Source organism: Theropithecus gelada, chromosome 2 (genome assembly GCF_003255815.1).
Source record: "Theropithecus gelada isolate Dixy chromosome 2, Tgel_1.0, whole genome shotgun sequence".
In the NCBI taxonomy this organism is placed as follows: Eukaryota; Metazoa; Chordata; class Mammalia; order Primates; family Cercopithecidae; genus Theropithecus; species Theropithecus gelada.
In genome coordinates, this window is record NC_037669.1 from 118,288,753 (window position 1) to 118,316,053 (window position 27,301).

The 27,301-nt window shown below is 40.9% G+C and overlaps 1 protein-coding gene and 1 long non-coding RNA gene across 2 annotated transcripts in view; both read left to right on the forward strand.

The window, feature by feature from the left end:
* Positions 1–16,629, forward strand: part of LOC112619733 — a 37,474-nt gene extending 20,845 nt beyond the window's left edge. The window contains exons 3-4 of the long non-coding RNA XR_003118287.1: positions 3,399–3,469; positions 16,461–16,629. This is a non-coding gene — a long non-coding RNA (uncharacterized LOC112619733). The remainder of the gene's footprint in view (positions 1–3,398; positions 3,470–16,460) is intronic.
* Positions 16,630–20,530: 3,901 nt separating this feature from the next.
* LOC112618868 (probable 18S rRNA (guanine-N(7))-methyltransferase) lies at positions 20,531–21,546 on the forward strand. Its single transcript, XM_025376475.1, has 2 exons — positions 20,531–20,616; positions 20,714–21,546. Exons 1-2 carry the CDS (start codon positions 20,531–20,533, stop codon positions 21,471–21,473), a joined length of 846 nt encoding a protein of 281 aa, XP_025232260.1. The 3' UTR covers positions 21,474–21,546.
* Positions 21,547–27,301: the final 5,755 nt, after the last annotated feature.

Here is a 27,301-nt window from a genome sequence, read left to right on the forward strand (position 1 = left end):
CATACAGATAGCCTACAACCACCCCCCAAAAACCAACCCCAAAACAAGACTCAGGAAGTCCTGGGAAGGGAGAGAATCTGATTTTTAAAGTTACCACATTACTAGACCCAAATGTTCAGTTTTGAACAAAAAAAATCACGAGGTATATGTATTGGTCCATTTTCATGCTGTTGAAAAAGACATACCCGAGAATTGAGCAATTTACAAAAGAAAGAGGTTTCTTGGACTTACAGTTCCAAATGACTGGGGAGGCCTCACAATCATGGCAGAAGGCAACGTGGAGCAAGTCACATCTTACGTGGATGGCAGCAGGCAAAAAAAATAACTTGTGCAGGGAAACTGCCATTTTTAAAACCAACAGATCTTGTGAGACCCATTCACTAGCACAAGAACAACACAGGAAAGACCCACCCCCATGATTCAGTCATCTCCCACCGCGTCCCTCTCACAACATGTGGGAGTTATGGGAGCTACAAGAAGAACTTTGGGTGCAGACACAGAGCCAAACCATATCAGTATACAAAGAAACAGTAAAGCATGGACCATTCAAAGGAAAAAAAGGAATCAACAGAAACTTCCTTGAAAAGACCTGATGGCTGGGGAATCTACCAGATATAAAAACAACTGTCTTAAAGATACTCAGAGAACTAGAGGAAGACGTAGAAAAGGTCAGGAAAACAAAATATAAACAGGATGCATCCCATGACGCTCATCCAAATGAAACCATTTGGTAGGGCACACCCTCAGAATCACGATGGGTGCCTTGTGTACAGGAGGCCAAACTTTATATAAGTATTGTACATTTAGCAGTGGGAACTACAATCTCTGGCCATAGTCAAGGTGCTAGAGGAATCAACAATTAAGTGCATGGCGACTCCCTGTGACAGTGTTATTTCTGAATCTCCCAGGGTCACCTGTCATTCTTGCCCACAACTGGGAATGACAGTGACCTAAGCCCCAGTGTCCAAGAGACTCATAAAAGTTTGTGTAGTACCCTTTTCCCCTACCTCTGAAACTAGGAGTTCAGTTCCCATTGGTGGCCCCAAATCTTCGTCCCATCTTTAGTCTGTCTTCTCCAAAGATGTTAGCTCAAGATATAATGGTGGAAGTGGTTCCTTTTCAAGTAGTTTCTCTCTGGCACCCACCAATGTCTCTGCTGTTTTGTACCCTTCAAGTGTTGGTGGGAACATGCAGGGCAGAGAACCAGTCAGCAAAATCAACCCAGTCAAACAAGCATTCCTCTTGCTGTTCAATTGCTTGAACCAAGCATTTAACATTAAGATCTCAGGATTCAGGCAGGGCTCAGTGGCTCACGCCTGTAATCCCAGCACTTTGGATCTGCTGCACAGATCAACCCCATCACTAGTATTAAGCCCAGCATCCATTAGCTATTCTCCCTGATGCTCTCCCTTCCCCACTCCCTGAGAGGCCCGAGTGTGTGTTGTTCCCTGCCATGTGTCCATGTGTTCACATTGTTCAGCTCCCACTTCAGACCGAGGTGGGCGAATCACAAGGTCAGGAGATCGAGACCATCCTGGCTAACATGGTGAAACCCCGTCTCTACTAAAAATACAAAAAATTAGCCAGGCGTGGTGGTGGGTGCCTGTAGTCCCAGCTACTCAGGAGGCTGAGGCAGGAGAATGGCGTGAACCCAGGAGGCAGAACTTGCAGTGAGCCAAGATCGCGCCACTGCACTCCAGCCTGGGCGGCAGAGCGAGACTCCGTGTCAAAAAAAAAAAAAAAAAAAAAAAAATCTCAGGATTCATTAGAGAAATGCAAAGCAAAACCACAATGAAATACCATCTCACGCCAGTCAGAATGGCGATTATTAAAAAGTCAAGAAACAACAGATTTGGCAAGGTTGCAGAGAAAAAGGAATGCTTTTACACTGTTGATGGGAGTGTAAATTCGTTCAACAATTTTGAAACTGTGGTGAGTTAGAGGCAAAAATACCATTTGACTCATTATACCAATCCCATTATTGGGTATATACCCAAAAGAATATAAATAACTCTATTAATAGTATAAAGATATATGCACATGTATGTTTATTGCAGCACTATTCACACCAGCAAAGACATAGAATCAACCCAAATGCCCATCAGTGATAGACTGGATAAAGAAAATATGGTGCATATACATCATGGAATACTATGCAGCCATAAAAAGGAATGAGATCATGTCCTTTGCAGGGACATGAATGGAGCTGGAAACCATTGTTCTCAGCAAACTAATGCAGGAACAGAAAACCAAATACCACCTGTTCTCACTTATAAGTGGGTGCTGAACAATGTGAACACATGGACACATGGCAGGGAACAACACACACTGGGGCCTGTCAGGGGGTGGGGAAGGGAGGGCCTCAGGGAGAATAGCTAATGGATGCTGGGCTTAATAACTAGGTGATGGGTTGATCTGTGCAGCAAACCACCATGACGCATGTTTACCTGTGTAACAAACCTGCACATCCTGCACATGTACTCCTGAACTTAAAATAAAAGTTGAAGAAGAAAAAAGAGTATCATGATAACCTTACAAAAAAATTTCAAGATCCATAAATGCTTGAGGGGATGGGTACCGCATCTTACATGATGAGATTATTATGCATTGCATGCCTGTATGAAAACATCCCACATACCCCATAAATATGTACACCTACTATGTGTCCACAACAATTAAAATAAAAAATATAAAAAACAAAGAAAAAGAGAAAAAAATAAAATAAAAATTTAAAATAAAAACAAAAGATTTCAGGTTCCTCCCTCAGCTCATACTGATCCCTCAGGTGTTCAGTAGAGATCCCATCGGTCTCTTCCTTAGCCACTATGCTTAAGCAGCCACCGTGCTTAAGCAGCCATAGCCACATGACTCTTCCCTTGGGTCCAGGGCAGCCTGGGGCCTTCCTTTTCTGTGGCTCCTTTTATCTTTTGGTGGGCTCCTGATGGTGGTTTGGAGCCCCATTTGCTGTGTGATGAGGGAGTGGCCACCACTCACCACTGTGGCTGTGTTTTTGGCAGGGCCCCACATGGGCACATTATGGTGCAGTTTTTCAACGATGTCGCCCATAGTCATTCATAGAGAGACTAAGAGGGTTAATGGAGCCCACCTGTTGGACACCCTAATTTTATTAAGTTGTGTATTTGCTGTCAAGCAGTGGTATATCGTCTAAATCCCCCTCTGGATTGATAGAGCCATAGGGAGGCTCCTGGGGCTCTCACCCAGTCAATGGCTGCTTGAAAGTCTTTCTAGAATTGTTTCAATTTAGGAAGATCATCAGGTTTCAAGCAGATTGGTTTGTCACCAGTTTTGTCATCTGTGCAATCCTGAGGAGTTGATCTGTTCAATGTGGGCAAAGATCCATTGTAACAATGAATCCCATCCTCCCCCATCTGGTCCAGGCTTCTCCACTCATTACAGTAGAAGATAGTCTGGGTTGCTCCCTCATCAATCAAGTGGAGAGTCCAGGAAGGTATGAATTTGCTGGGCTGTTGGTCATATTGCTGTTTCTTTTTATCCAGTTCAATCTCAGAGAAACTTCTTATTTTAACTAGGGCAGCATTGGAAATGCTGTCATTAATGCACTGCTAGGTAAAGACTGGGGGTAACTGGTCAGGGGGTGTTTTAGGCCAAGGTGGCCCCAGGCTGGCGGCACAAAGGCAGTGAGTCAGTAACCAGGAGATTGTCTGGTTTTGGGCTTTCCCACCTCCTTAATTTTTGCCCACATCCATCTAGTTAATTCATCAAGGTTCTCAGGGCTATTCTCACTATCCCATTTACCTCTGTTGGCAGATCAAAGTGTATCTAGGCCTTATTGAGAGCTTCATCATCTCCAATATCTCCAGGAGCCAGCACCTCCCTGGATGGGGTCTCACTTCCACTATGCCATGACAAGGTGTCTTCTCAGAGACCCTACTTACTGTACCAAATCTGTTTCACCCTCCACTGGATGGTCAGGCTGTGTGCAGGGTAAACAACAACATGAATGTGGCCAAGGTTAAAAGTCAGATAAATGCTATCCAGGGAAGAACCAGTGCATGACTAGAGGTCTCTAAGAACAGACAACATGCACATCAGCTCAACTGGTACACTGTTTACTTACAGCAAGAGGAGAAGAGGTAGTGCATGAATCCAGCCCCTTGTGGTGTGTCAGTCTCCATGGCTAATGGATTCACCCTGCAGCCAGTGCAGGCACTGTGGCTAACAATTTGTGAACTATTTTAGAGTTGGAATACCAAAGCCACAGATGACCTCAAACTATAGTTTTCTTTGGATTGACCTTGAAATATCTAAGGAAAATAATGGAAAATGCTCTTCTTGCCTAGATGAATTTAGTGTGTGTGTGTGTGTGTGTGTGTGACCTGTGTGTGTAGTTGAGTGAGATAGAGATGAGGCTTACTACCAAATACTCAAGACCTCTTTAAGAACTTTAAGAAAAAAATCGTAAGAAGCCTCCTCAATTGCCTGTAAAACCTCTCCGGAAAATGACCTCAAGATTTTACCCTTTGATGTCTCTCCCTACCTCACCCCTTTGACAGGAGTGTAAATTCCCTAGTCAATTAGGCTTCCCTCCTCTTCTGCCCATGAAATCCCCTAGAACCTCCTTATTCTGAATCCTCATGTGCCTCCCCATTCACTATGCCAGCAGAGGCCAGGATCCCATCAATCAGGTTGCCTCATAATAAGATTGAGTCCTCGAGGCACTATCTCTAACACCCCAAAAACCTTAGGGGGGGCCCACTCAATATCAACATCTGGGGTTCAGTATCCAAGATATTTGATCTCCATAGCTGGAAATTGGAAATAGGTCAACATGAAGTAGCTCTGTCCTCAGAGTAAGGATAGATTGCAAAAGGCAGAAGATAAAGCAATTGCTTGTATTTATTTATGTATTTATTTTATTATTGTTTTTAAGAGACAGAGTCTTGCTGTATCACCAAAGCTGAAGTGCAGTGTCCTGATCATAACTCACTGCATCCTGAAATTCCTGGGCTCAAGAGATCCTCTTTCCTAACTTAGCCTCCTAAAGTGTTAGATTATAGGCATGAGCCACCATACTGGCCAAGTGCTTATATTTGAATGAAAGCATCTGAATCTAGCAGGAAACACTGACACTGAAATTTAAATAAGTATAACTGGTAACAGGCTGTCTTTATATGTGAGGTAACCTTTGTTTTATAGATTTAAAAATATTTTCCACAGGAGCTTAAATATAATATTAATATATTTTAAGATTATTGAATAGAAGGCATAATTATTTTGCTAGCTCATGCCTGTAAATCTTACATATGCCATTCATTTAGTTACTGATGAGGGATCAACTGGTGCTTACATGAAACACAAAGAATTGTGGAGATTCAGTAGCTGACTTTTTTCCCCTCCTATCTCCCATGGGACTTTAGCCCTCCTCTGAAGAAAAACTAGAAGTTTCTAAAACCTGAGAACAGTCATTTGTAAGAATATTACCAACCTCAAATTAAAAAGAAAGAGAGGGCTGGGCACGGTGGGTCACACCTGTAATCGCAGCACTTTGGGAGGCCGAAGCAGTGGATCACAAGGTCAGGAGATCGAGACCATCCTGGCTAACACAGTGAAACTCCATCTTTACTAAAAATATAAAAAATTAGCTGGGTGGGGCGGCATGCGCCTGTAGTCCCAGTTACTCAGGAGGCTGAGGCAGGAGAATTGTATGAACCCAGGAGGCAGAGCTTGCAGTGAGCAGAGATCGCGCCACTGCACTCCAGCCTGGGCGACAGAGTGAGACTCCGTCTCAAAAAAAAAAAAAAAAAAAAAGAAATAGAAACAATCATATATTAGATACTCATTTCTATAGAACACGGAAATGAAGACTTGTAAGTGACTTTAGACCAAAATAAGTTGACTATATATCTATAGTAGAATGCATTCTAAGAACAAAAAGGAAAAAAAAAAAAAAGAAAACCTTGAACTTCATCCTATCATCTCATTGTTTGTACTAATGGTTTTATTTTTTCAGAACTATTTTATTTTTATTGTTATGTAAAACAAATAAGCAATAATGTTTCTTTTGTGAAAAATCAAGATTTTTCAGTATAAGAGAAATGGAAGTACAATTATAGAAAATAAGTAAAAACACAATCATATAACTGAATTAGAAATATTCATACAAACTCATGACACTAAGAGAAAAAATATATATTCTAGAACTATCTACTAAATAGTTTACTAATGATAGAATTGCAGATGGGACACACTGTGTAGGCTTTTTACTCATAATGAGGTTTATAATGCTATCATTCCACAAAAACAAACCAGGGCTTCTTAGAAAAATAGCCAATTCCATGTCTGGGTCTAGGACAGTTCAAGACACATAAGGTAGGTAAGCTTTCAAAGATAACTTTGCAGAAGCCATAATAAAAAGTCTCCCAGGAAAGAAAAGCCCAGGACCTGATGGTTTCACTGCTGAATTCTACCAAACATTTTAAGAAGACCTAATACCAATCCTACTCAAACTATTCTGAAAAATAGAGGAGGAAGGAACACTTCTAAACCCATTCTATGAGACCAGTATTACCTTCATTCCAAAACCAGAAAAAAAAACACATCAAGAAAAGGAAATTACAAGCCAATATCTCTGATGAACATTGATGCAAAAATCCTCAACAAAATAATAGCAAATTGAATTCAATAATACATTAGAAAGATTATTCATCATCACCAAGTGCAGTTCATCCCAGGGATGCAAGGATGGTTCAATATACACAAATCAATCAATATAATACATCATATCAACAGAATGAAGGATGAAAACCATATGATCATTTCAATTGATGCTGAAAAAACATTTGATGAAATTCAACATCCCTTCATTATAAAAACCCTCAAAAAATTGTGTATAGAAGGAACATACCTCAACATAATAAAAGCCATATATGATAGACCCTCAGCTAGTATCATTCTGAATAGGGAAAAGGCTTTCACCTTTCCTCTAAGGTCTGGAACACAACAAGGTTGCCTGCTTTCACCACTGTTATTCAACACAGTACTGGAAGTCCTTGTTAGAGCAATCAGACAGGAGAAAGAAATAAAGGGCATCCAAATTGGAAAGGAAGAACTCAAATTATTCTGTTTGCAGATGATATGATCTTATATTTTGAAAAGCCGAAAGATAACACACACACACAAAAAAACTATTAGAACTGATAAATTCAGTAAATTTGCAGGATACAAAAGCAACATATGAAAATCAATAGCATTTATATATGCCAACAGTGAACAATTTGGAAAAGAAATTTAAAAGGTAATCTCATTGACAATACTCACAAATAAAATTAAATATCTAGAAATTAACTTAACCAAAGAAGTGAAAGATCTCTATAATAAAAACTATAAAATACTAATGAAGAAATAGAAGAAGATACCAAAAAATGAAAAACTGTTCCATGTTCATGGATTGGAAGAATCAACATTGTTAAAATGTCCATACTACCCAGAGCAATGTGCAGATTTAATGCAATCCCTATCAAAATACCAATGACATTCTTCACATAAATAGAAAAAAAACTATTCTAAAATTTGTACTAAACCATAAGAAACCCAGAATAACCAAAGCTATCTGTATTAGTTCATTCTTGCACTGCTATAAAGAAAGACCCAAGACTGGGTAATTTATAAAGTAAAGAAGTTAAATTGGTTCATGGTTCTGCAGGCTATACAGGAAACATAGAGGCTTCTTGGGACAGCTCAGGAAACTTTCAGTCATGGTGGAAGGTGAAGAGGAGTCAAACATGTCTTATATGGCTGAAGCAGGAAAAAGTGGGGGAACTGCCACACACTTTTAAACAACCATATTTTGTGAGAACTCATTCACTATCATGAGAACAGCAAGTGGGAAATCTGCCCCCATGATTCACTCACCTCTTGCCATACTTCACCTCCAACAATGAGGATCACAATTCAACTTGAGACTTGGGTGCAGATACAGATTCAAACCGTGTCACTCTCCCAAGCAAAAATAACAAAACTGGCGGAATCACAATACCTTACTTGAGCTACAGTAACCAAAACAGCATGGTATTGGCATAAAAACAGACACATAGATCAATGAAACAGAATCAATAACTCAGAAGCAAATCCACACAGCTACTGTGAACTCATTTTTAACAAAGGTGCCAAGAACATGCACTGGGGAAAAGACAGTTTCTTCAATGAATGGTGCTGGGAAAACTGGATAACCATATGCAGAAGAATGAAACTAGACCCCTATCTCTCACCACATACAAAAATCAATCCAAAATGGATTAAAGACTTAAATCTAAGACCTCAACTATGAAGTTACTACAAGAAAACACTGGGGAAAATCTCCATGACATTGGTCTGGGCAAAGATTTCTTGAGCAATACTCCACAAGCATATGCAACCAAAGCAAAAATGAGCAAGTGGTATCACATCAAGTTAAAAAGCTTCTGCACAGTGGCCAGGCACGGTGGCTCACACCTGTAATCCCAGCACTTTTGGAGGCTGAGGCAGGTGGATCACGAGGTCGGGAGATCGAGACCATCCTGGCTAATATGGTGTAACTCCATTTCTACTAAAACACACACACACACACACACACACACACACACACAAAATTAGCTGGACATGGTGGTGGGCGCCTGTAGTCCCAACTATTCTGGAGGCTGAGGCAGGAGAATGGTGTGAAACTGGGAGGCGGAGCTTGCAGTGAGCTGCGATCATGCCATTGCACTACAGCCTGGGTGACACAGTGAGACTCCATCTCAAAAAAAAAAAAGAAAGAAAGAAAGAAAAGAAAAAAAAGCTTCTGCATGGCAAAGGAAATAATGAACAAAGTAAAGAGATAACCTACAGAATGGGAGAGAATATTTGCAAACTACCACTCTGACAAAGCATTAATAACCAGAATACATAAGGAACTCAAACAACTCTATAGGAAAAAACTCCAATAATCCAATCAAAAAATGGCCAAAAGATTTGAATAGGCATTACTTAGAAGATACATGAATAGCAAACAGGAATATGAAAAGGTGCTCAGCATTATTGATCACTAGAGAAATGCAAATCAAAACTACAATGAGATATTATCTCACCCCAGTTAAAATGTCTTGTAGCCAAAAGATAGGCAGTAACAAATGCTCGTGAGGATGTGGAGAAAAGGGAAACCTCATACAATGTTGGTGGGAATGTAAATTAATACAACCACTATGGAGAACACTTTGGAGGTTCCTCAAAAAACTAAATAGAGCTATCATAACATACCGTAACAAAAATAGAACAATCCCACTGCTAGGTATATACTCAAAAGAAAGGAAATCAGTATATTGAAGAGATCTCTGCACTCTCATGTTTGTTGCAGCACAGTTCACAATAGTTAAGATTTAGAAGCAGCCTAAGTGTCTATCAACAGATGAATGGGTAAAGAAAATGTAAAGGGAAGTGAAAGATCTATACAGGGATAACTACAAACCACTGCTCAAAGAAATTAGAGATGGAACTGACAGATGGAAAAGGAAGGATAAGAAGAAGCAATATTGTTAAAATGGCCATACTTCCCAAAGCAATTTATAGATTCAATGCTATTCCCATTAAACTACCACTGGCATTCTTCACAGAACTAGAAATAACTATTTTAAAATTCATATAAAACCAAAAATGAGCCTGAATAGCCAAGGCAATCCTAAGCAAAAAGAATAAAGCTGGACACATCATGCTACCTGACTTAAAACTATACTACAGGGCTACAGTAACCAAAACAGTATGATGCTAGTACAAGAACAGACCCATAGACCAAGGGAACAGAGTAGAGAACAAAGAAATAAGGCTGCACACCTACAACCATCAGATCTTTGACAAAACTGACAAAACAAGCAATGAGGAAAGGACTCCCTATTCAATAAATGGTGCTGGGGTAACTGGATAGTCATATGCAGAAAATTGAAACTGGGCCCCTTCCTTATACTATATACAAAAATCAACTCAAGATAGATTAAAGATTTAAATGTAAAACCCAAAATTATAAAAACTCTCGAAGACAACCTAGGCAATACCATCCAGGACGTAGGCATGGGAAAAGATTTCATGATGAAGACACCAAAAACAATTGCAACAACAAAAGCAAAAATGGGCAAATGGGATCTAATTAAACTTAAGAGCTCTGCATAGCAAAAGAAACTGTCAACAGAGTAAACAGTCAACCTACAGAATGAGAGAAAATTTTTGCAAACTATGCATCTGACAAAGGTCTAATATCCAGCATCTATTAGGAACTTAAATTTACAAGGAAAAAAACCCTCATTAACAAGTGGGCAAAGGACATAAACAGACACTTCTCAAAAGAAGACATACATGTGGCCAAAAAGCTATGAAGAAAAACTCAACATCAATGAACATTAGAAAAATGCAATTCAAAACTATAATGAGATACTATCACACACCAGTCAGAATGGCTATTATTAAAAAGTCAAAAAAAATGGATGCTGGCAAGGTTGTGGAAAAAAAGGAATGTTTATACACTGTTAGTGGGTGTATAAATTAGTTCAATCATTGTGGAAGATAGTGTGGTGATTCCTCAAAAACATAAAGTTAGAAATACCACTTGACCCAGCAATTCTATTACTGGGTACATACCCAAAGAAATATAAATTGTTGACTGGGAGTGGTGGCTCACTCCTGTAATTCCAGCAGTTTTGGAGACCGAGGTGGGAGTATCAAATGAGGTTGGGAGTTCAAGACCAGCCTGACTAACATGGAGAAATCCCATCTCTACTAAAAACACAAAATTAGCCGGGCATGGTGGCACATGCCTGTAATCTCAGATATTGGGAGGCTGAGGCAGGAGAATCACTTGAACCTGGGAGGCAGAGGTTGCTGTGAGCCGAGATCACACCATTGCACTCCAACCTGGGCAACAGAATGAGACTCTGTCTCAAAAAAAAATTATAAATTGTTCTATTATAAAGATACATGAATGAGTATATGATCATTGCAGCACCATCCACAATAGCAAAGACATGGAATCAACCCAAATGCCCATCAATGATAGACTGAATAAAGAAAATGTGGTACATGTATACAATGGAATACTATGCAGCCATAAAAAGGGATGAACTCATGTCCTTTGCAGGAACATGGATGGAGCTGGAGACCATTATCTTTAGCAAACTAACACAGGAACAGACAACCAAATACTGTATATTCTCACTTATAAATGGAAGCTAAATAAGGACAACACATGGACCCAATAGAGGGGAACGATACCCACTGGGGCCTATCAGAAGGTGGAGGGTGGGGGAAGGGAAAGGATCAGGAAAAATAACTAATGGATACTAGACTTAATTCCTGAGTGATGAAATAATCTGTACAACAAATCCTTATGACACACATTTACCTATATAACAAACCTGCACATGCTGCACATGTACCCCTGAACTTAAAATAAAAGTTAAAAAGAAAATGTAGTACATATTCATAATAGAGTACTGTTCCACCATAAAAAAAGAATGAGATCTTGTCATTTGCAACAGCATGAATGGACTGGAGATTATTATGTTAAGTGAAATAAGCCAGGCACAAAAAGAGAAACATTCATGTTCTTGCTTACTTGTGGGATCTAAAATGAAAACAGTTGAACTCACAGACATACAGAGAAGAAGGTTGCTTACCAGAGGCTCCGAAGGTAGTTGGGACTTGGGGGTGGGTGGAGGAGATGAGTATGGTTAATGGGTCCAAAGAAATAGTTAGATTCAATGAATAAGATCTACTCTTTGATAGCACAACAGGACAACTATAGTTAATAGTAACTGTACATTTAAAAATAATGAAAAGAGTGTAATTGGATTGATTATAATACAAAGGATAAATGCTTGAGGGGATGGATACTCCATTCTCCCTGATATGCTTATTACACATTGCATACCAGTATCAAAACATCTCATGTACCCTATAAATATATACACCTAGTGTGTACCCACAAAAATTTAAAAATTAAGAATTTAAAAATATTAAAAATAAAAAGATAAATTTGCATATACACACCTTAAGAAGGTTTTTAAAAAATTTTTTACACTGACTGGGCTCAGTGGCTCATGCCTGTAATCCCAGCACTTTGGAAGGCCAAGGTGGGCAGATCATGAGGTCAGGCATTCAGACCAGCCTGACCAACATGGTGAAACCCCGTCTCTACTAGAAATATAAAAATTAGCTGGGCGTTGTGGCACACGCCTGTAATCCCAGCTACTCAGGAGGCTGAGGTAGGAGAATCGCTTGAACACAGGAGGCGGAGCTTGCAGTTAGCCGAGATTGTGCACTTGCACTCCAGTCTGGGCAACAAGAGCAAAACTCCATCTCAAAAAGAAAAAAGAAAAAAAACTTTACACAATTTCCATCTTACAGAGAAGTTGCAAGATTATTACTAAGAATCCCTGAGTGCTCTCCATCTGGAATTACCCAAACATTAACATTTTACTGCATTGTTTGCTTTTTTTTTTTTTTTCTTTCTCAACACATTTTCTGAGTTTTTTGAGAATAAGTTGCAGGCATGATACCCTTTAGTACTTAAATATTTTAGTATATTCTTTTATATAACCATGCAACAATAATCAAATTAAAACATTAACATTGATCTAATTCTACCATCTGATGTACAGACCTTATTCAGATCTAGCCAATTATTCCGATAATGTCCTTTATAACGAATGAAAGTCTTGGATCAGGTGCTGCATTCAGCCGTCACGGCCTTTTAGTCTCCATTATTCTCAAAGAGTTCCTCAGTCTTACCGTGTTTCATGATATGGACATTTTTGAAGAGTACAGATGAGTCATTTACTAGAATGTCCCTCAATCTGGGGTTGTCAGACCATTACAGATTGAGGTTATACAACCTTTGTCAGGAATATCATTCAAGTATTGTTGTGTTCTGCTCAGTGCAGCATGCTAGGAGGCACATGATGTTGATTCGTCCCTTTGCTGGTGATGCTGACTTCGGCCAATTGTCTAAGGTGGTGTGGTAGAGGTTCACTTCTGTATATTTCTTCTTAACATTTTAATTTGCTTTGTTGGGCCTTACAACCACAACAAAAAACAAATTCATATTTGCTAGGAGCTAAAGGTAAAAAATTAAAAAGCATTCCAGCAGAGATTATGTTTGAGAAGTATTGTACAAACTAGAAAAGCATTTAAATGAAAGCAAAAAAAAGTTATTTTTAGCAATGATTTTTCTTTTAACATTTCCTAGGAAAAAATGATTTAAGGTGAAAAAGTAAGTCTCTCTGCTTTTTCATCTGAATTTTGTCAGATAAAATAACCAAGTGAAAAGAGTATCAATCCAAAGCTACATGACCTATATTTCCTCATAAAGAATAGTCTATTTTTCTCAGTCTTGTGATCTCAAATCATTCATTTACACCTTGAAAAAAATTACTTATAGTCTCTGAGTTTTAATTTCTCCTTCTATGAGAGAGACAGAGAGAAAGAGAGGGAAAAAAAGAGAAAGAGAGAGAGAGGAGAGAGAGGACACTCAGCTTGCAGAATAGTTAAGAAGAATAGATATAAAATACAATGCACTTAGCATAATGCTTAGCGAGGTTAATGTGAAAAGAAGGCAAATTATTGTGAAAGTGCACCCATCAGTACTTCGTGTGAGTCTCCATGAGGCAGATAGGATAAATATTTATTATTATCTGCATTTTAGGTGTGGCAATCGTCTCCAAGATCACATAAATCAAACCAGGTATGAGGGTGGTACCTGCTTTGGGGTTACCTTTTTATTGTTTTTTCTTCTACATTATGGCTATAACCTTGTGCTTTCTGCCTGAAGAATTCACTTCATATTTAAATGTATACACAGTTTTGTTTGCATTTCTCATAGGTTCAACTGAGGTCAAAAAGTGACCATACAAAAGGTAATAACAGCCTCTATTTAATATCAGTTAAATCATCTGTTCTTCCATCTTGTGGGCTGAAAAATAAGTTCCCAATAGCATGAAAAGTGATCTGAGTTTAACTGCAAAACAAAGTCATATATCAGTGCTGTAGGCACCAGCAATAAACATTTCTTTAATTTGAATTCAAGGGCATTCTCACCATCAGACTAGTAGAATCAAAACAACACTGCTTTTCTACCGAGTAACCTTCACTCTGACCAGTGACCATAAAAGCATGTATGATTCATTTCACTGAAAATTTATCACCTTGAAAACCTCCCTGGAGAGGCCAGCCAGTTCATTTCTGTGATATTTAGTTTTCTAATTGCACCTTCACTTTTACCAAACTGTTTCTCAGATCTAGATCTTTGCCTTTTGAATACACTTGCCAAAGTATGAAGAAAAACTTATTTTCCTTGGTTGTTTATTCTTTGATTAGGTATTACATAATCCAGAAACCACAGAAAAACAGAACGCTGTTAAAGTTAAACAACTTAAGTTGCCTAATAACTTGCAAAAAGCCAAATTAATAGGAAAGAATGCCAATAGGAAGCTCTCAAGGCAGCTTCTATTCCTGGAACTTTCCCAGTCTCAGGAAACCCAGGTGTAGGATAGTAAAACTACTCAGACATAATCACCCTGCCTCTATTCCTCAGATGAGTTCTCTCTCTCTCTCTCTTTCTCTTTCTCTCTCTCCCCAACCCTCCCACTCCACCCTTTTACTCTGTCCTGACTCATTTCCTCACACTTTTTGTGGAAACAAGCTAACATTAATTTCAAAAGTGAAAGCTGGATGACTATGAATTTTAAAACAACTTTTGAAAAAAAAAAAAAAACCTCTTTGTCCTTCTTCTTACATATAAATGCAGGTAATGTTACGGGGGTCTTTGTTTGCTTTACTTCTTTAGCAAGACAGGACCATTGTTATTAGGATTCTGCATTAAGCCGTACTGACTTGATGTTCATCATCAAGGCCAGCTGTGGCTCAATTTATTTTATTTTATTTTTTATTATTTTTTGAGACAGAGTTTTGCTCTTGTCACCCAGGCTGTAGTGCAGTAGTGCGATCTCGGCTCATTGCAACCTCCGCCTTCCGGGTTCAAGAGATTCAGCCTCCCAAGTAGCTGGGATTACAGATGCTCACCACCACGCCTGGCTGATTTTTGTATTTTAATAGACATGGGGTTTCACCGTGTTGGCCAGACTGGTCTGGAACTGCTGACCTCAGGTGATCCACCGGCTTTGGCCTTCCAAAGTGCTGAGATTACAGGCGTGAGCCACTGCGCCCAGCCTCAATTTTACAATGGGTAAAGTTTAGCTTCATTTCCTCCTTCTCAAAAACGTTTTCCATTTGTCCCGATGACTCTGAGTTTCAGGTTATGCAGATCTTTTCAGTCAATGGTAAAAACACTTTGACAAACTCACTCATTCATACCAGGTATTGGAGACTTTATACATAAGTGTTCCCAGAGCACTGCCACTTTCAGAGACTACACTGAAATACAATCATGTGCCGCTTAACAATGATGGGGATGTGTTCTGAGAAATGTGTCGTCAGGTGATGCTGTCATTGTGCAAATATTGGATTGTGCTTTCACAAACCTAGATGTTATAGCCTTCCACATCCAGGCTAGGTGGTATAGCTTATTGCTGCTAGGTTACAAACCTGTACAGCACGTTACTGTACTAAATACTGTAGGCAATTGTAACACAATGGTATGTATACAGTAAAAATACGATATAAAAGATAAAAATGGTGTGCTTGTATAGGGCACCGGCCATTAATGGAGCCTGCAGAACTAGAAGTGGATGTGGGAGAGTGAATGATTGATTGAGTGAATGTGAAGGCCTTAGGACATTGCTCTACACTACTGTAGACATTATAAACACTGTACACTTAGGCTACACTAAATCTACTAAACTTTTTTTTTTCTTTTTTTTTTTTTTTTGAGACAAAGTCTTGCTCTGTTGCCCAGGCTGGAGTGCAGTGGCATGATCTCGGCTCACTGCAACCTCCGCCTCCTGGGCTCAAGCAATTCTCCTGCCTCAGCCTCCTGAGTAACTGGGATTACAGGTGCGTGCTACCACGCCTGGCTAATTTTTTATGTTTTTGGTAGGGACGGGGTTTCATCATGTTGGCCAGGCTGGTCTCAATCTCCTGACTTCGTGATCTGCCTGCCTCAGCCTCACACAGTGCTGGGATTACAGGCCTGAGCCACTGTACCCGGCCACATTTTTTCTTTCTTCAGTAATAAATTAACCTTAGCGTACTGTAACATTTTTACTTGAAAAACATTTTAATTTTTTTTAACTTTCTGATTCCTTTGTAATAACACTTAGTCTGAAACACATTGTCTAACTGTACAAACATATTTTCTTTCTTTATATTCTTAGTCTATAAGTTTTTCTGTATTTTTAACAATTTTTAGTTTTAGTTTTTAAACTTTTTGTTAAAAACGAAGACACAAACACAATTAGCCCAGGTCTACACAAGGTCAGAATCAGCAATAACACTGTCTTCCATCTCTACATCTTACCTCGCAGGGAGATGGGGGCAGTAAGGTGCATGGAGCTGTCATCTCCTATGATAACAACACCTTCTGGAATACCTCCTGAAGGACATGCCTGAGGGTGTTTTACAGTTATCTTTTTAAAAAATACATAAGTAGAAAGAGTACACTCTAAAATAAAAATAAAAGGTATAATATAATAAATACAGTAACAAAGTGACTTCTTACTATCAAGCATTGTATGCTGTACATAATTGTATGTGCTATACTTTTATATGACTAACAGTGCAATAGATTTGTTTACACCACCATCACTAAGGGCATGCAAGTAATGTGTTGTGCTACAACATACGACGGCTATGACGCCACTAGGCAATAGAAAAATTTTCAGCTCCATGATAATCTTATGGGACTACCTTCCTAGATGCAGTCTGTCATTGATGGAAACATTGTTACACAGCACATGACTATAGGCAAGTAGTCATAGATTTATAATATGGGAGGATGTACTAGACATATATTGAAAAAAGCTCTGAAAGGATACCAATACATTAGCAGAGGTTGCTTCTGGGCTTTAGGGTATGCATGGTTTTATATTTTCTCTTTTGCACTTTTCTGTGTCGTATCTAAAATTTCAACAACATAATACATTTACTGTTAGGAAAAATAACTTATTAATTAAAAACAGGATATAGGAAAGAGGGAAATGTTGCCGCTAGCCACGAGGTTAATAACTTATTTTAAAACATGTTAGGAACTATTTATTCATTTGTTTGATTATTCATTCAAGAAATATTTTTGGTTGCCTAATATGTGCTAGGAATTTGGCCATGCTCTGAGGCTAACAGGTGAACAAAGCAGTGATTTGTTTGCTCTTCTTTGCATTGGTCGCTATAGGAGGAGGCCAGTAGATGCTATGGCATGAAAATGATTATTGCTGGGCATGGTGGCTCACGCCTGTAATGCCAGCACTTTGGGAGGCCGAGGCGGGTGGAACACCTGTGGTCAGGAGTTCAAGAGCAGCCTGGCCAACATGGTGAAACCCCCGTCTCTATTAAAAATACAAAAATCAGTTAGGCGTGATGGTGCACCGCTATAATCCCAGCTACTCGGGAGGCCGAAGGAAGAGTATCACTGCAACCTAGGAGGCAGAAGTTGCAGTGAGACGAGATCACACCACCGCACTCCAGCCTGGGTGACAGAATGAGACTCCATCTCAAAAACAAACAAGCAGGAGGGGCGGAGCAAGATGGCCGAATAGGAGCAGCTCCAGTCTTCAACTCCCAGCGCCAGCGACACAGAAGACCGGTGATTTCGGCATTTTCAACTGAGGTACTGGGTTCATCTCACTGGGGAGTGCCGGACGATCGGTACTGGTCAGCTGCTGCAGCCCGACCAGCGAGAGCTGAAGCAGGGCGAGGCATTGCCTCACCTGAGAAGCGCAAGGGGGAAGGGAATCCCTTTTCCTAGCCAGGGGAACTGAGACACACAACACCTGGAGAATCGGGTAACTCCCACCCCAATACTGCGCTTTGAGCAAACAGGCACACCAGGAGATCATATCCCACACCTGGCCGGGAGGGTCCCACACCCACGGAGCCTCCCTCATTGCTATTACAGCAGTCTGTGATCTACCGGCAAGGCAGCAGCGAGGCTGGGGGAGGGGCGCCCGCCATTGCTGAGGCTTAAGTAGGTAAACAAAGCTGCTGGGAAGCTCGAACTGGGTGGAGCTCACAGCAGCTCAAGGAAACCTGCCTGTCTCTGTAGACTCCACCTCTGGGGGCAGGGCACAGAAAACAATAACAAAGCAGCAGAAAGCTCTGCAGACGCAAACGACTCTGTCTGACAGCTTTGAAAAGAGCAGTGGATCTCCCAACATGGAGGTTGAGATCTGAGAAGGGACAGACTCCCTGCTCAAGCGGGTCCCTGACCCCTGAGTAGCCTAACTGGGAGACATCCCCCACTAGGGGCAGTCTGACACCCCACACCTCACAGGGTGGAGTACACCCCTGAGAGGAAGCTTCCAAAGCAAGAATCAGACAGGTACACTTGCTGTTCAGAAATATTCTATCTTCTGCAGCCTCTGCTGCTGTTACCCAGGCAAACAGGGTCTGGAGTGGACCTCAAGCAATCTCCAACAGACCTACAGCTGAGGGTCCTGACTGTTAGAAGGAAAACTATCAAACAGGAAGGACACCTACACCAAAACCCCATCAGTACATCACCATCATCAAAGACCAGAGGCAGATAAAACCACAAAGATGGGGAAAAAGCAGGGCAGAAAAGCTGGAAATTCAAAAAACAAGAGCGCATCTCCCCCGGCAAAGGAGCGCAGCTCATCGCCAGCAACGGATCAAAGCTGGACGGAGAATGACTTTGACGAGATGAGAGAAGAAGGCTTCAGTCCATCAAATTTCTCAGAGCTAAAGGAGGAATTACGTACCCAGCGCAAAGAAACTAAAAATCTTGAAAAAAAAGTGGAAGAATTGACGGCTAGACTAATTAATGCAGAGAAGGTCATAAACGAAATGAAAGAGATGAAAACCATGACACGAGAAATACGTGACAAATGCACAAGCTTCAGTAACCGACTCGATCAACTGGAAGAAAGAGTATCAGCAATTGAGGATCAAATGAATGAAATGAAGCGAGAAGAGAAACCAAAAGAAAAAAGAAGAAAAAGAAATGAACAAAGCCTGCAAGAAGTATGGGATTAGGTAAAAAGACCAAATCTACGTCTGATTGGGGTGCCTGAAAGTGAGGGGGAAAATGGAACCAAGTTGGAAAACACTCTTCAGGATATCATCCAGGAGAACTTCCCCAACCTAGTAGGGCAGGCCAACATTCAAATCCAGGAAATACAGAGAACGCCACAAAGATACTCCTCGAGAAGAGCAACTCCAAGACACATAATTGCCAGATTCACCAAAGTTGAAATGAAGGAAAAAATCTTAAGGGCAGCCAGAGAGAAAGGTCGGGTTACCCACAAAGGGAAGCCCATCAGACTAACAGCAGATCTCTCGGCAGAAACGCTACAAGCCAGAAGAGAGTGGGGGCCAATATTCAACATTCTTAAAGAAAAGAATTTTCAACCCAGAATTTTATATCCAGCCAAACTAAGTTTCATAAGTGAAGGAGAAATAAAATCCTTTACAGATAAGCAAATGTTTAGAGATTTTGTCACCACCAGGCCTGCCTTACAAGAGACCCTGAAGGAAGCACTAAACATGCAAAGGAACAACCAGTACCAGCCATTGCAAAAACATGCCAAAATGTAAAGACCATTGAGGCTAGGAAGAAACTGCATCAACTAACGAGCAAAATAACCAGTTAATATCATAATGGCAGGATCAAGTTCACACATAACAATATTAACCTTAAATGTAAATGGACTAAATGGTCCAATTAAAAGACACAGACTGGCAAACTGGATAAAGAGTCAAGACCCATCAGTCTGCTGTATTCAGGAGACCCATCTCACATGCAGAGACATACATAGGCTCAAAATAAAGGGATGGAGGAAGATTTACCAAGCAAATGGAGAACAAAACAAAAAAAAGCAGGGGTTGCAATACTAGTCTGTGATAAAACAGACTTTAAACCATCAAAGATCAAAAGAGACAAAGAAGGCCATTACATAATGGTAAAGGGATCAATTCAACAGGAAGAGCTAACTATCCTAAATATATATGCACCCAATACAGGAGCACCCAGATTCATAAAGCAAGTCCTTAGAGACTTACAAAGACACTTAGACTCCCATACAATAATAATGGGAGACTTCAACACTCCACTGTCAACATTAGACAGATCAATGAGACAGAAAGTTAACAAAGATATCCAGGAATTGAACTCATCTCTGCAGCAAGCAGACCTAATAGACATCTATAGAACTCTCCACTCCAAATCAACAGAATATACATTCTTCTCAGCACCACATCGCACTTATTCCAAAATTGACCACATAACTGGAAGTAAAGCACTCCTCAGCAAATGTACAAGAACAAAAATTATAACAAACTCACTCTCAGACCACAGTGCAATCAAACTAGAACTCAGGACTAAGAAACTCAATCAAGGCAGGCGTGCTGCTGAGGCGTGAGTATGGCGTCTCGCGGCGGGCGTCCGGAGCACGGTGGACCACCGGAGCTGTTTTATGATGAGAAAGAAGCCCGGAAATACGTTCGCAAGTGAGGGGAGCCCGAGTACTGCGCGGTGTCCGGGGGTCGGGAAGCGGCAAGTTGTCCCGGTTGCTGGCGTTGCCCGGAAAGCTCGTGGAATTTGGGGCTCACGGATGATTGATATCCAGACCAGGATGGCTGGGCGAGCACTGGAGCTTCTTTATCTGCCAGAGAATAAGCCCTGTTACCTGCTGGATATTGGCTGTGGCACTGGGCTGAGTGGAAGTTATCTCTCAGATGAAGGGCACTATTGGGTGGGCCTGGATATCAGCCCTGCCATGCTGGATGAGGCCGTGGACCGAGAGATAGAGGGAGACCTACTGCTGGGGGATATGGGCCAGGGCATCCCATTCAAGCCGGGCACATTTGACGGTTGCATCAGCATTTCTGCTGTGCAGTGGCTGTGTAATGCTAACAAGAAGTCTGAAAACCCTGCCAAGCGCCTGTACTGCTTTTTTGCTTCTCTTTTTTCTGTTCTCGTCCGGGGATCCCGAGCTGTCCTGCAGCTATACCCTGAGAACTCAGAGCAGTTGGAGCTGATCACAACCCAGGCCACAAAGGCGGGCTTCTCCGGTGGCATGGTGGTGGACTACCCTAACAGTGCCAAAGCAAAGAAATTCTACCTCTGCTTGTTTTCTGGGCCTTCGACCTTTATACCAGAGGGGCTGAGTGAAAATCAGGATGCAGATGAACCCAGGGAGTCTGTGTTCACCAATGAGAGGGTCCCATTCAGGATGTCGCGGCGGGGAATGGTGAGGAAGAGCCGGGCATGGGTGCTGGAGAAGAAGGAGCGGCACAGGCGCCAGGGCAGGGAAGTCAGACCTGACACCCAGTACACCGGCCGCAAGCGCAAGCCCCGCTTCTAAGTCACCACGCAGTTCTGGACAGGCACTTGCCTCTGTACTTTTCTATATTGTTCAGCTGACAAAGTAGTATTTTAGAAAAGTTCTAAAGTTCTGAAAATGTTTTCTGCAGTAAAAAAAAAAAAAAGTACTCTGGGCCGGGCGTGGTGGCTCACACCTGTAATCCCAGCACCTTGGTTGGGAGGCTGAGGCGGGAGGATCATTTGAGGCCAGGAGTTTAAGACGTGCCTAGGCAACATAATGAGACTTCGTTTCTAGAGGGGGGAGAAAAAAGCTCTTGAGCATCTTATTTTGTTTAAAAGCAAGAAATAAAAATTCCTTTTGTGGAAAAAAAAAAAAAAAAGAAACTCAATCAAAACCGCTCAACTACATGGAAACTGAACAACCTGCTCCTGAATGACTACTGGGTACATAACAAAATGAAGGCAGAAATAAAGATATTCTTTGAAACCAATGAGAACAAAGATACAACATACCAGAATCTCTGGGACACATTTAAAGCAGTGTGTAGAGGGAAATTTATAGCACTAAATGCCCACAAGAGAAAGCAGGAAAGATCGAAAATTGATGCTCTAACATCACAATGAAAAGAACTAGAGAAGCAAGAGCAAACACATTCAAAAGTTAGCAGAAGGCAAGAAATAACTAAGATCAGAGCAGAACTGAAGGAGATAGAGATACAAAAAACCCACCAAAAAATCAATGAATCCAGGAGTTGGTTTTTTGAAAAGATCAATAAAATTGAGAGACCGCTAGCAAGACTAATAAAGAAGAAAAGAGAGAAGAATCAAATAGATGCAATAAAAAATGATAAAGGGGATATCACCACTGACCCCACAGAAATACAAACTACCATCAGAGAATACTATAAACACCTCTACGCAAATAAACTAGAAAATCTAGAAGAAATGGATAATTTCCTGGACACTTACACTCTTCCAAGACTAAACCAGGAAGAAGTTGATTCCCTGAATAGACCAATAGCAGGCTCTGAAATTGAGGCAATAATTAATAGCCTACCAACCAAAAAAAGTCCAGGACCAGATGGATTCACAGCTGTATTCTACCAGAGGTACAAGGAGGAGCTGGTACCATTCCTTCTGAAACTATTCCAATCAATAGAAAAAGAGGGAATCCTCCCTAACTCATTTTATGAGGCCAACATCATCCTGATACCAAAGTCTGGCAGAGAAACACACAAAAAAGAGAATTTTAGACCAATATCCCTGATGAACATTGATGCAAAAATCCTCAATAAAATACTGGCAAACCAGATCCAGCAGCACATCAAAAAGCTTATCCACCATGATCAAGTGGGCTTCATCCCTGGGATACAAGTCTGGTTCAACATACGCAAATCAATAAACATAATCCAGCATATAAACAGAACCAAAGACAAGAACCACATGATTATCTCAATAGATGCAGAAAAGGCTTTTGACAAAATTCAACAGCCCTTCATGCTAAAAACGCTCAATAAATTCGGTATTGATGGAATGTACCTCAAAATAATAAGAGCTATTTATGACAAACCCACAGCCGATATCATACTGAATGGGCAAAAACTGGAAAAATTCCCTTTGAAAACTGGCACTAGACAGGGATGCCCTCTCTCACCACTCCTATTCAACATAGTGTTGGAAGTTCTGGCTAGGGCAATCAGGCAAGAGAAAGAAATCAAGGGTATTCAGTTAGGAAAAGAAGAAGTCAAATTGTCCCTCTTTGCAGATGACATGATTGTATATTTAGAAAACCCCATTGTCTCAGCCCAAAATCTCCTTAAGCTGATAAGCAACTTCAGCAAAGTCTCAGGATACAAAATTAATGTGCAAAAATCACAAGCATTCTTATACACCAGTAACAGACAAACAGAGAGCCAAATCATGAATGAACTTCCATTCACAATTGCTTCAAAGAGAATCAAATACCTAGGAATCCAACTTACAAGGGATGTAAAGGACCTCTTCAAGGAGAACTACAAACCACTGCTCAGTGAAATCAAAGAGGACACAAACAAATGGAAGAACATACCATGCTCACGGATAGGAAGAATCAATATCGTGAAAATGGCCATACTGCCCAAGGTTATTTATTTATTTATTTTTATTTTTTATTTTTTTTTGAGACAGAGTCTCGCTCTGTCACCCAGGCTGGAGTGCAGTGGCCGGATCTCAGCTCACTGCAAGCTCCGCCTCCCGGGTTCACGCCATTCTCCTGCCTCAGCCTCCCGAGTAGCTGGGACTACAGGCGCCCGCCGCCACGCCCGGCTAAGTTTTTGTATTTTTTAGTAGAGACGGGGTTTCACCGTGTCAGCCAGGATGGTCTCGATCTCCTGACCTCGTGATCCGCCCGTCTCGGCCTCCCAAAGTGCTGGGATTACAGGCTTGAGCCACCGCGCCCGGCCTGCCCAAGGTTATTTATAGATTCAATGCCATCCCCATCAAGCTACCAATGAGTTTCTTCACAGAATTGGAAAAAACTGCTTGAAAGTTCATATGGAACCAAAAAAGAGCCCGCATCGCCAAGACAATCCTAAGTCAAAAGAACAAAGCTGGAGGCATCACGCTACCTGACTTCAAACTATACTACAAGGCTATAGTAACCAAAACAGCATGGTACTGGTACCAAAACAGAGATATAGACCAATGGAACAGGACAGAGTCCTCAGAAATAATACCACACATCTACAGCCATCTGATCTTTGACAAACCTGAGAGAAACAAGAAATGGGGAAAGGATTTCCTATTTAATAAATGGTGCTGGGAAAATTGGCTAGCCATAAGTAGAAAGCTGAAACTGGATCCTTTCCTTACTCCTTATACGAAAATTAATTCAAGATGGATTAGAGACTTAAATGTTAAACCTAATACCATAAAAACCCTAGAAGAAAACCTAGGTAGTACCATTCAGGACATAGGCATGGGCAAAGACTTCATGTCTACAATGCCAAAAGCAATGGCAGCAAAAGCCAAAATTGACACATGGGATCTAATTAAACTAAAGAGCTTCTGCACAGCAAAAGAAACTACCATCAGAGTGAACAGGCAACCTACAGAATGGGAGAAAATTTTTGCAATCTACTCATCTGACAAAGGGCTAATATCCAGAACCTACAAAGAACTCAAACAAATTTACAAGAAAAAAACAAACAACCCCATCAAACAGTGGGCAAAGGATATGAACAGACATTTCTCAAAAGAAGACATTCATACAGCCAACAGACACATGAAAAAATGCTCATCATTGCTGGGCATCAGAGAAATGCAAATCAAAACCACAAGGAGATACCATCTCACACCAGTTAGAATGGCGATCATTAAAAAGTCAGGAAACAACAGGTGCTGGAGAGGATGTGGAGAAATAGGAACACTTTTACACTGTTGGTGGGATTGTAAACTAGTTCAACCATTATGGAAAACAGTATGGCGATTCCTCAAGGATCTAGAACTAGATGTACCATATGACCCAGCCATCCCATTACTGGGTATATACCCAAAGGATTATAAATTATGCTGCTATAAAGACACATGCACACGTATGTTTATTGCAGCACTATTCACAATAGCAAAGACTTGGAATCAACCCAAATGTCCATCAGTGACAGATTGGATTAAGAAAATGTGGCATATATACACCATGGAATACTATGCAGCCATAAAAAAGGATGAGTTTGTGTCCTTTGTAGGGACATGGATGCAGCTGGAATCCATCATTCTTAGCAAACTATCACAAGAACAGAAAACCAAACACCGCATGTTCTCACTCATAGGTGGGAACTGAACAATGAGATCACTTGGACTCGGGAAGGGGAACATCACACACCGGGGCCTATCATGGGGAGGGGGGCGGGGGGAGGGATTGCATTGGGAGTTATACCTGATGTAAATGACGAGTTGATGGGTGCAGCACACCAACAAGGCACAAGTATACATATGTAACAAACCTGCACGTTATGCACATGTACCCTACAACTTACAGTATAATAATAATAAATAAATTTAAAAGAAAAAACAAACAAACAAACAAACAAACAAGCAAACAAACAAACAAAAACAAAAAGAAAATAATATCTTTTTATTTTTTGAGACCTAGTTTTGCTCTTGTTGCCCAGGCTGGAGTATAGTGGCACGATCTCCACTTATTGCAACCTCTGCCTCCTGGGTTCAAGCAATTCTCCTGCCTCAGCCTTCCGGAGTAGCTGGGATTACAGGCATGCACCACCAGGCCCGGCTAATTTTGTATTTTTAGTAGAGACGGGTGTTTCTCCATGTTGGTCAGGCTGGTCTCGAACTCCTGACTTCAGATCATCTGCTCACCTCGGCCTCCCAAAGTGCTGGGATTACAGGTGTGAGCCACGATGCCCTGCCAGAAAAAAATAATTGTTTACGCTTACTATATAGTAGGCACTTGTATTATTGCTTTCTATCCTCCAACAACCATATGAGATCTGCTTTCTGGTTATTCCCATTAAACAGATGAAGCAGGTGAGGATTTCCACTCACATAGCGGGAAATTAGTGAGACTAGACTTCAGAGCATGTGCTCAGAACATTCCATTTGCCCTTAGAGTTGGCATGAGGCAAGCAGAAATCCTAAAGACTAGGCAAACTTATTTCTGAGATAAATAGCATTGCAACAAATCAATACTGCCCCACCAGGCAGCATATAATGGTATATGCTTGTGTATATTAAAGGACAGGGAATGAGAGTAATTTATAAGATTAAAAAACTTGAGACTTCACAGGCATTCCTTGGGTGGTATCCAGACAGTGGATTGGACCTGGCCACTTTACTTGAACAGTTTTACCCTTGGTAGTTTATTTTCATGCAATTCAACTGACAACCCAAGGCACTGACATTTACAGTTATGCATTGTAGACACTGGTAACTGTCATTACTTCAGGACAAAGTGTGGCAAGGTCTGGCCGGGTATGGTGGCGCACGCCTATAATCCCAGCACTTTGGGAGGCCGAGGTGGGCAGATCACGAGGCCAGGAGATTGAGACCATTCTGGTTAACACAGTGAAACCCCGTCTCCACTAATAATACAAAAAAGTAGCCAGGTGTGGTGGCAGGCACCTATAGTCCCAACTACTCGAGAGACTGAGGCAGGAGAATGGCGTGAATCTGGGAGGTGGAGGCTGCAGTGAGCCAAGATCGGGCCACTGCACTCCGCCTGGGTGACAGAACGAGACTCGGTCTCAAAAAAAAAAAAAAAAAAAAAAGTGAAAAATGTGGCAAGATCTGCTAACAGGACACTCATATACACAGTTCTCTACTTGTTGAACTGGTCCTTCTAGATTTTGCCTTGAAGTTAATGTGACCACTTGTAGAGAGCTAGAAAAAAATGACAAGACTCTTCTGTTATGGCCCCTAGGCAACCACTGTGGCAAGGGACAACTTGTCCATTAGGCACAGTACCTATGGTGCAGAGTATTTTTAGGGACCCATCAAAAGGTTTTAATTTATTTATTTATTTATTTATTTATTTATTTATTTATTTATTTTTTTTGAGACGGAGTCTCACTCTGTTGCTAGGCTGGAGTGCAATGGCACAATCTCGGCTCACTGCAACTTCTGCCTCCCGAGTTCAAGCCATTCTCCTGCCTCAGCCTCCCAAGTAGCTGGGATTACAGGTGCGTGCCACCACACCCAGCTAAGTTTTGTATTTTTAGTAGAGACAGGGTTTCACCACTGTTAGCCAGGATGGTCTCGATCTCTTGACCTCGTGATCCACCCGCCTCAGCCTTCCAAAATGCTGGGGGGTTTAATTTATTTTAAAATAAAAACTCCTAACCTTTTATGTTAAATAAAATGTTTTAATATATAAAC